Raw genomic sequence first — 10,925 nt, 5'->3', positions numbered from 1 at the left:
TCCCGCCATTCGGTCCCAGCGCCTGCCCACCTAGCAGTTTGAAAGCACCCCCGGGTGCAAGTAGATAAATAGGGACCGCTTACTGGCGGGAAGGTAAACGGCGTTCCGTGTGCTGCGCTGGCTCGCCAGATGCAGCTTGTCACGCTGGCCACGTGACCCGGAAGTGTCTCCGGACAGCGCTGGCCCCCGGCCTCTTGAGTGAGATGGGCGCACAACCCCAGAGTCTGGCAAGACTGGCCCGTACGGGCAGGGGTACCTTTACCTTTATATTAATTATATTATATTATATTATATTATATTATATTATATTATATTATATTATATTATATTTATTATATTATATTATATTATATTATATTATATTATATTATTGTCATGTCATGTCTTAATTTAATTTAAAGTTCTATACCACCTTTCATTCCCCCCCATAATGTTTATTAAGTTTCTTACAAATATAACACAAACTAAAAAAATAAAGAAAGAAAAAATAGAAAGAGAAACAAATAACAACAAAAGATATAACAACAAATACACAAATGCAATACAAATTGATAATTAATTAAACTTCCAACCTTATAAACATATTACTTGACTTCCTCCAGTCCCTCCCATCTGAATTTCCTTGTAACTAAATGTAGCAGTTTTCCAATATCATTATTCAAAAACAATATTCCAATTATATATACTGCCTTTCATTAGACTTACAATTTTGCTCCTCCTGGCAATAGCAAAATAGCAGCGGGGCGGGGTGGGGTGGGGTGGGGCTTGACAGTTTAGCCTTGATAATTGAAACACCCCTCCCATGACAACGCCCGTATGATTCAGACGTGCTAGATAGAAGTTTTGTGTTGGTTATTCAGGTTTTTAAAAAAATTGTTTTACTTTATTTGTTATTTATTATTTTACGTCTTGGGGCAGTTTTTCAATGGAACTTCCTTATACAGAGGCTGTTCCTACATAATGTCCAGTAGCACCTTAGAAACCAACTAAGTTTGTTCTTGGTATGAGCTTTCATGTACATGCACACTTCTGAATTGCTGGCTGTGGGTTAAAGCCTCAGCGCCTAGGACTTGCCGATCGAAAGTTCGGCGGTTCGAATCCCCGCGGCGGGGTGCGCTCCCGTCGTTCGGTCCCAGCGCCTGCCAACCTAGCAGTTCAAAAGCATCTTTGGGTGCAAGTAGATAAATAGGGACCGCTTACCAGCGGGAAGATAAACGGCGTTCCGTGTGCTGCTCTGGTTCGCCAGATGCAGCTTGTCACGCTGGCCACGTGACCCGGAAGTGTCTGCGGACAGCGCTGGCTCCCGGCCTATAGAGTGAGATGAGCGCACAACCCTAGAGTCTGGCAAGACTGGCCCGTACAGGCAGGGGTACCATTACCTTTACCTACCTGCAACTTTAGGGATGCAGGTGGCGCTGTGGGTTAAACCACAGAGCCTAGGACTTGCCGATCAGAAGGTCTGCGGTTCGAATCCCTGCAACAGGGTGAGCTCCTGTTGCTCGGTCCCTGCTCCTGCCAACCTAGCAGTTCGAAAGCACGTCAAAGTGCAAGTAGATAAATAGGAACCGCTCCGGCGGGAAGGTAAACGGCATTTCCATGTGCTGCTCTGGTTTCCCAGAAGCGGCTTAGTCATGCTGGCCACATGACCCGGAAGCTGTACGCCGGCTCCCTCAGCCAGTAAAGCGAGATGAGTGCCACAACCCCAGAGTCGGCCACGACTGGACCTAATGTTCACGGGTCCCTTTACCTTTAAGCAGATGAGAGCAGAACAAAGCGACCTGTGGAAACTTAGGAGTGCAGGACTGATTTTATACATTTGACTGCAGCGGAATATTAAGGCGGTATAGAGCCGACTGTGCAACTCGAGGCAGCAGTTGCTGGGTTTTCAGTTTTATTTTTTGACTGCCCCGCTCCCGCAACATACATAACACTTTATTCTTTCTTGTCAAATGCAATGGAGAGAAAGGTTCTTGCTCTACCCCATTCTCTGCAATCCCCCCCCCCCCCCAATTCCAGGAAATGTTCCAGTGTCTATCAAAAATGTGAATGTAGCTCTTGAAGTGGTAGTCATCGCCATTTATTTATTTATTTATTTATTTAATAAAATTCCTCAGTTGTAATACTGATATTTATATATATCTTAAAATGATTTACAAAAACCCCCAATAAAAATTAGGGGGGGGGGAATCAGCAGTACTTTAAAACATACACAAGTTAAAATACTAAAACGGATTAAAGTTACCTAAGTATCTGGGTGTGCTTGTCTAATCAGGATTGTTTTCAGCAAAATGCCTGCTTGATCTCAATAGGCAGTGAAATATACTCAGAGTCGAGTGTGGATTTCATGCTCTTTATTCAGCTCATACAAGTGAGGAATGCAAGTTCCCCCAAAGTGTCAGCTGTATATACATTATTAACACAATAGGCCCCACGTGATCGGCTAATTCCAGAATTCTCCTGTAGACCAATCAGGTTGCGGATTCACTTCCCCCAGGAGCTGGATTGGGTGGCTCCTGCGGACCAATCAGACTGCTGCATTCTTGATCCTATTGTTCTCGGACCAATCAGACTGCTGCATTCTTGATCCTATTGTTCTAGGACCAATCAGACTGCTGCATTCTGAATCCTCTTGTTGTAGGACCAATCAGACTGCTGCATTCTTGATCCTCTTGTTGTAGACCTACCAGACTGCTGCATTCTTGATCCTCTTGTTGTAGGACCAATCAGACTGCTGCATTTTGGATCCTATTCAACTCAGTACATAACACGCAGGGAGTTCCAAAGTGTAGGCCACCACCACACTGTGCATTCAGGAGTCCCCAAAGTCTCATTCTACCTGGCCTAATGATAAAACAGGGCAGTTAATTTTTTATTTTTGCTGCTGGGATTAATGTTCATGTAATGTAGCACATCATCATTGTTATTATTTATTATATATTCTCAGCTGCTGCCTTGGGCGTGTGCGAAAGAAGCCTTCAGATTCCACAAGGCACATTCGCGATGCTTTTCCCCTTTGCAAAAACCAGCATGGCTAAGCGCTCTACTGCTGCGGCCCCTTTAAGACGCGAACTCCCTTGACGCCCTGGGGCACTGGGGAGCGTGGTCCACATTCAGAATCGGCCACGTAGGAAGCATTGGCGTTGCCCAATCAGGAAGGGGCGGGAAAAAAGCAGCAGCCAGTCGCTGAGCTCCACCAACCGCCACCGCACTCCAATCAGAGCGCGGAAAGCCAATAGCAGAGGGGGCGGGGCGGTCATGTTACTTAAACCAACCATAGGGAAACATGGGAAAGTGAGCTCTTTTAATTGGCGGGAGAGATTTGTGTCGTTGTCCCTGCCATTGGCTCGGATCGAACCGTGTTGACAAAACATCGCGCGTCGCTTCTCCTTTTCCGCTCTGGGGGCGGGAACAAAAGGCGTCCGCACCTCCGATTGGATGGTCGCGCAAAAACGACAGCTTTCCTCACTAATGAAACCGAAGGCTGAAGGGGGGAAAAAACAGCGAGCTCGGTTTCTGTGAAACAAAGCGCTCTGGTAACGTGGCCGAGGAAGAGGCGGGGATTGGTTAAAGGCGGGCTGGCGGGTGGTATGCGTGTGTGTGTAGGCAAGTTGCGTTGCGTCGCTCGCGCGTGCGCAGTGGCGAGCTCCGGCTTCTGAGGTAAAACCGACCGAGCCCTTTTCGGCGGCGGGTCTGGCTTCCTATGCCCGGAGCGTAACGGTGTTGCTGAGGCGACCGGAGCGGGGAGGGCCGCTCCATGCCAGGGCCGCGAGGCCCGAGCGCTCGGCCTCTTCTTCCCGCCGCCGCCGCCCTGGTGCTCCTGTGGCTGCTGCCGCTCTGCGTCCCCGTGAGGGGGTCGGCAGCGGCGGCGGCGTTCCTGGATGAGGACAGCCGGCCCGGGCTAGGGCTCGGCGGGGCCGCCGCCGCCGCGCTCCCCTTGGCGGCCGACGTGACGGTGGAGGACGATGAGGCCGGCGGCGAAGTGGCCCAAACGGCGGCCTTCACCTCCGGGGAGCAGGAGGAGGAAGGCGCGGAAACGCCCGCGCGGGGCGGCAGCTGCAGGTGAGGCACCGGAGCGCGGCGGAGACCTCGGCAGAGGCCTGGATCCGGTTGCCTTGCTTCCGCGATCCCTGCTCTCTCCTCCATCGCTAGCCACGGGCCAGGCTCCTGTTGTTGTTGTTGCCAGTCTCCTGTTGTTTTTTAATAATTTTTTATTAATTTTAACATATTATCATACATACAACGCTCTTATGTGATTGTAATTGTGGGGCACCGGAATCGTTGCATCACATAATTTTTGATTGTGCTTTTCACTCATCGGCCAGGAGCAAGTTTCTTGCTCAATATCTAAAGGGAATTGCCGATGATACGAATGAAGCCAAACTGAGATATCTATTAAATGATGATGACCCCCTAAGATCACTCATGGTTGCCAGATTCTTGATCAGCGCCCTATCCCTAAAGAAGAGAAACGGACTCCTGTGCGGCTGGGATAATCTCTTTAAACTATGATCTATGTTTTAGGATGTAATTAGGTGATATCACCATTGATGTCTTCTACTAATTTATGAGTAGAGGGCGATGTTTATGTTACAAATTTATTGTAATGTATGATGTTGGTCTTTTGTTTTGTTTTGCTTTGGTTCTTGTCTGTTTTTTGTAAGTCTTGGCGGTTTTAAATTTGGAGGTTGAAGTACATTATGTTGGTATGGGAAACTGTCGTGTGATGGGCCAATGGCCGTAATAAAGATCAATACATACATACAACAAAACTTCACTTCTTATACAATCTTTTTGGCCTTCCATCAGCACCTCTGATGATCCACCATTCTTACCGCTTCTTCTGCATTTCTTAAATTCATATTGCCTTTAGTTATCTTAACTAATAATTCTCCTCTTTGCCATTTTTGCTATAATTCACCTTACAAAACTTCTTGCAAACCTGCGAGCGTAATCTGATCGTCATAATTACTTTTCAAAGTCCGTAAATTCCTTCCCCCCCAATGTCTCAAGAAATGAAACTGATTTGTAAAAATGTTACATGGAAAAAATACGAGAGACATTACACATACTTCTGTAAAACAAGAAAATATTTAATAAAAACAAATTAATGGGGGGGGGGAAATAGTCTGTAAATTTATGCCAGTCTTCTGTGAATCTGGTCCCGCAGGTTTCGAATTCTTCCTGTTAATTTGTCTAATTCTGCAGAGTCCATCAGTTTCATCCTCCATTCTTCTTTTGTCGGTATTTCTTCTTGCTTGTTGTTGTTGTTGACAATCATCTCGCTCTTGTCCCAAGTGCCCTTCATGATGCAGGAATACAACTAGAAGAGGGGCTTTATAATGTCTTGGGTTTTTCTTATTTGCTTCTCCCAAGAATTATTATTATTATTATTATTTATTAAATTTGTACGCAGCCCTTCATCCGCAGACCTCAGGGCGGTTCACAGCATAACAATGCAGTATAAAAAATGAAATGCATAATAATAATAATAATAATTTTTAAACATTTATATCCCGCCCTCCCCACCCGAAGCCGGGCTCAGAGCGGCTAACAACAGTAAAATGATACAACATTCTAAAATCATTTCATTATAAAATCAGTTCAAATCAGATTAATAACAAGAACAAAAGGAAGCAAGAACCCCCCCTGCCCCTCCCACACATGGTTCTTCTGCAACCTTGCCCCCCCAACTTCGTTTTTGTGTTCCTGCAGTTAACACAGCATTGAGGTGGGCTAAGTGTGAAATTGACTGGCTCAAGGTATTCATCTCAGTAACCCTTCCCTGGTTTGAAATGCTCACCTGACTCACCAGCAATACCCTGAGTATAAGAACAACCTGCTTCTGGTCCACCATCCTTTTTATTATTTATTTGTTTCAAGTTGAAACACAACACATCAAAACTCCACCATCCTGTTCTCACTGCGCTACAACTTGATAGGGTTTGGGGGCTTCGTCGCCCCACTTCTGTTGGTGGCCATTTCCGTGCGAGTTGACGGGAGAGCCTTGTGTTTGTGCAAACCAGACTGCTGGAAAAGCCACAGGTGGGCTTTTCTTTGGCCCTTGAGCTGTGGGATAGGTGCTTGGGGTTGCATGCCCAGTGGGTGTGGCCTGAGGTGATGGTGAGCGTGCCTTGGACATGTGCATGATTGCTCATATACACACAAACATGGTTTTTCCTTGCTGGGGTGGAGACTAGCAGGCCTGTGGCCTCTCCAGCAGGAAAAGAAGTGCCCTTTGAATGCACTTTCTTTATTGCAGTCACGCAAAATTTTGGCAGTTGGGGCAGCTTGGGTCCCTGCATGGGCTGTTACTTGCCCACATGTTGTGTTCAGGGATGGATATAATTTTCTCTAAGCATTGTAATCTCAAAGGGTGGTATTTTTCATCTTTCCTACCTACCTCTGTGTGTGTTAGGAGACAAATCTGCCTTCTTATGTGGACCTATTTGCAAAGATACAAAAGTATGTGTGATGCTTACAGCATTCAATGCACTGTCTTCCTGTTTCTGAGAACTTGTATAGTTTAGTGAGATTGTTCCTTCGTGCCCTGTATTGGTACATTCCTTATGTTGTATGTTATATTTGGCAAACTATACATTTGATCACACCAGTAACGAAAGTGTTAAGTGAATAGTTTCCCAGTAGATCCATTGAGGGTGATGGCAAATGAGTACTGCACTGTATGTTGAAGTTGAAGATAATGTTACTTTAGTCATCACTTAGCCCAAAGGTAGATTTTGGAAAGTCCATGCTTGTGCTGAAACCTCCAGAGGCATTAAAATGTTTAAACCATGATCACAGTACTTTGCGACTGTAATATTTGCATGCCTCTGGTAGTGGTATGATTTGAAGAATCTTGTGTATGCAAGCCACTGCACAGCCACTAAAAAGTCCTTATAGCTCATTCCTATGCAGACTTACTTTTGAAGCAACTACCGTTAAATAGTCATCCACCTGCTTTCAGTACAGCCTATATGCTATCCACCTCTCTGTCTCAGATTATTATTCATACTGTACAATCTGACACTTGCATCTGCTTCTTTTGATCTGCTTGGATTCTTCTTTGTCTTAAGTTCAGTACTGTTATGTCCAAAAATCAAATTTACCCTTTTCCCATCCCAAAGCTCTCATTTCCTTATATTTGTACAACATCACCATCCACACCATTGAACACCCACAAAGCACTCTTTTTCTTTCCACACCTTTGAAAGTGAATTCAGTGGCCAGAAGATAGGACAGTGGGACAGACCAAAAGCAGATGTGGCGAAAGCAATAGGGTGATTGAGAGAGGTTTAAAGGGACAAGGGGAAATGAGTATTCTGGAGGCCTGACACACACACCCTGCCCCCAGTGCTATAATTGATTTTAAGGTACTTGAGATGTCTCAACCCAAGGGCCTCAGTCTCCTATGCATTAGCTTCTGTACCCCCAGCCTGAACTCTGGGTCAGCGACATCCCCTGGGCTTCAGTAGTAGCCTGTTGACTCTGCTGGCTCCACAAGCCAGTTAAGGCTAGAGATACGACATTTTTATAAAATATGAAGCTGCAGAAAAAGTGGTTTGTGAAAAATCAAAGTACTGTACAAACTATTTGCTGGTTAGACTTAATCTTATTTTATGGCTTTTAAAATTTTTTTTATTAAAGTTTCAAACATTTTATAAAAACAAAACATAACAATACAATAATACAAACAAACAAAAATAAAAACAAGTATAATTTCAATCCCTTATTTTCTTATAACTTACTTCCCCGACTTCCTCATACCTCCCCTTTCTGTATTCCAATTTCTAATTTATTAGTTCAGCAAATCCTATCCCTTATTTTTCAATTAATTTTTAGTCTCTCTTTTCTTTTTACTTATCCATTACAGCTAGAAACCATATAGTTTCTAAGCCAACGTCATTCTAACATTCATTAATTTTACAATATTTCTTAAGATAGTCCTTGAATTTCTTCCAATCTTCTTCCGCTGTCTCTCTCCCCTGGTCTCGGATTCTGCCAGTCATTTCTGCCAGCCCCTTATTTTATGGCTTTTAACAGCATTAAAATTATTTATAGCTTAACAAATAAAACTGTACCATATTGCATATTCATGAATCTTATGAAACAATCCTATTGGCAAAACCCCTGGCACTGCCCACCACCTCCTGCCCCTTGCTGCTGCTTGGCACCTGGCACTCATCACTGCCAGGCACTCACTGTTGCTGGTGCTTGCTGCCTCCTGCTCCTCAGCCCTGTCTGCAGTGGCACACTCCTTTACTCACGCCTGGGCTGCCCTGAAGAGGGCAAGGAGGAGGAAGATGACCCAGGGGGTGAGTAGGGGAGTGAACCACCACCCATAAGTGCTCTGCTGCAGCTGCTGGGATTGAGGAGCAGGAGGCAGCAAGTGTCCGGCAGTGGTGAGCAGTAAGCCCCCGGCAGTGGGGACGGCTGGGTGCTGAGCAGGAAGTGGCTGCGGGGGCACCAGCTCCACCTGTGTGTGGGGAGGCATGATGGTGTGGTGAGTGGTGGCTGCTGTTGGGGGTCAGGCAGCAGGAGATGCAGCCCCCAACCGACCTCGCTTGTATTGCTGCTAGCTTCTCCTTTCAGAGTGACGCCCCACATCAGCTTGCTTCATGGAATCCTGTGCATGTTTACTCATAATTATTATATCCTTTGTTTAGTGGAGCTTACTCTTGGGTAAGTTAGCATAGGATTGCAGCCTCAACCGTATGAAAGGCTTAGGCTGCAACCTCATACACATACAGTAAGCCTTTTTGAAGGCAATGGGACTTACAGGTCAGTATCTCTTAATTGCATGAGAGGTCATAGAAAGGGGGCAGGCTGGGGTTCATAATAAATGAAGATGGCAGTACCCTGTAGGTGCAGAAATGCACATTGGATATGTGTAATATATTTAAATATTTATAAATGGCACTTACATAAGAAATACAAAGTGGTGTACAAATAGTAAAAAATGTAATAGTACAGTGATGATATTAGGAAAAAAATGTCTGAAAACTGGTTGGTAACAAATGTCAAATGCCTTATAAAGTCCTGACATCCAAGTAGGCAAATATCTGCAAGTATTTGGAATCAGTAATTAAGATTATATATTGTCAAATCAGAAATACTTCACTCACCCTAAGTGTTTGTTAACATCTGAGATGTGTACAGTCGTGTCTTGGTTCTCGAACGCCTTGTTACTCGGAACGTTTTGGCTCCCGAATGCCACAAACCTGGAAGTGAGTGTTTTGGTTTGTGAACGTTCTTTGGAAGCTGAACATCTGACACGGCTTCCGATTGAGTGCAGGAAATTTCTGCAGCCAATTGGAAGCCGCACCTTGGTTTCTGAACGTTTTCGGAAGTCAAACAGCCTTCTGGAATGGATTCCATTCGAGAACCAAGGTACGACTGTACACAACACACAATTTAGTAATTTTTTAGTATTATGGGGTTGTGGTGTAGAATCACTATAATACAGCTATTAATGTGTTCCAGCTTCCTATATCTGTTTGACATTCTTAATATGAAACCAGAGTACATAGCAGTAATTAACTCCTGCTTGAGGTAGTTATTTCTGTTCTAAATAAACATGGCATCAGCCCTGAACATGATAAGGCTGGACTTGTCTTGTGACTATAATTGTTCAAACAAAAGCACTACCTTTTGGCTCTGGAAAGAATTGTTTGTCTAAAGGTATGGCTTATGAAAGAAATTCCACTATTACAGTGGTACCTTGGGTTAAGTACTTATTTTGTTCCGGAGGTCCGTACTTAACCTGAAACTGTTCTTAACCTGAAGCACCACTTTAGCTAATGGGGCCTCCTGCTGCTGCCACGATGCCGGAGCATGATTTCTGTTCTCATCCTGAAGCAAAGTTCTTAACCCGAGAGGTTAGAGGAGTCTGTAACTTGAAGCGTATGTAACCTGAAGCGTATGTAACCCGAGGTACCACTGTATTAGACTACTGAGGGTTTTCCAAAGAGATGCTCAAGAGGACTCTGAACATACTGGAGTTCAGGGATATAATTAAGAGTTATCTTTAAAAATAAGAAACTTTGTCTAAAACTATAAAATTTTGCTGAGACGAATCTCTGCTTGTGAGTAGGGCTCATTTGTTGAAGGGATGTCATGCAGCAATGAGATTCAGGACGTGCTTTGCGTAAGGTACAATGCAACTGCTTAACAATTGTGAGGATCTAGATCTACTGCAGTTCCACTTGCATTGTACTGTGAAAGTACAGTATATCCTACTTTGGTTGCAGCCCTGCTACTAATCTTGCTGTGCCTTTGCTCTTGTTCCCGCTCCCCAAGGGGTTGAAAAGACAAGAGATTATCCAGTGCCAATACAAATATGTGGCAAATGGGGAAGGAAATGTTTATTTATTATTTGACTTCATTTAAGAATTGCTTCCTATGGCAATTTAACAAGAAAAACAATTTCTAATCCAGTGCTTGTGCAGGCCAGGATAAAAATCTCAACTTAAAAATCTTGTTAGAAAAAGTTCTGCAACAGCTGCTGAAAAGTCAGTAGAGACAGCAGCTGCCTGATATGCAACAGAAGAGAGTTCCAAAGGATAGGTGCTGCCACATTAAACATCCCAAGTTCTGCATGGTACATGGAATAAACCTCCTGATGTAAGAGTATCTGTAGGAGGTCTGTTAGCTAATTGGCAGCCAGCGGAGTTCTTTCAGCAGCAGCATAACGTGATGGCAATATCTTCCCCAGTGAACAGTTGAACTGCTGCTTCCAGGCAAGCTTTGGAGGGAACACCCCATGAAGCATATTGCAGTGTCCAGGCTATTACAGTCCAGAAATGACCCAGGCAGAGCTGAAAAGGGCACTCCAAGGCACTCACATCACCAGGGACTGTAGTGATAGAAATGAAACCATGGGAACCCCCAGACTACCAGCCGGCTCCTTCAGTGGGAGTATGACCCCA

At 44.6% G+C, this 10,925-nt stretch overlaps 1 protein-coding gene across 2 annotated transcripts in view; it reads left to right on the top strand.

Moving 5' to 3' along the window:
- Positions 1–3,595: 3,595 nt before the first annotated feature.
- Positions 3,596–10,925, top strand: part of EIF2AK3 (eukaryotic translation initiation factor 2 alpha kinase 3) — a 42,281-nt gene continuing 34,951 nt past the window's right edge. Inside the window, exon 1 of one of the 2 annotated variants that reach the window (XM_053363034.1) lies at positions 3,596–4,059. In XM_053363034.1, coding sequence (XP_053219009.1) covers positions 3,755–4,059 — 305 coding nt within the window. In that variant the 5' untranslated portion in view covers positions 3,596–3,754. The remainder of the gene's footprint in view (positions 4,060–10,925) is intronic. The other variant, XM_053363033.1, reaches the window with a different exon arrangement.

Source organism: Podarcis raffonei, chromosome 13, assembly GCF_027172205.1.
Source record: "Podarcis raffonei isolate rPodRaf1 chromosome 13, rPodRaf1.pri, whole genome shotgun sequence".
NCBI lineage: Eukaryota > Metazoa > Chordata > Lepidosauria > Squamata > Lacertidae > Podarcis > Podarcis raffonei.
The sequence above is the reverse complement of the archived record's forward strand: the minus strand, read 5'-3'. Positions and strand labels throughout refer to the sequence as shown.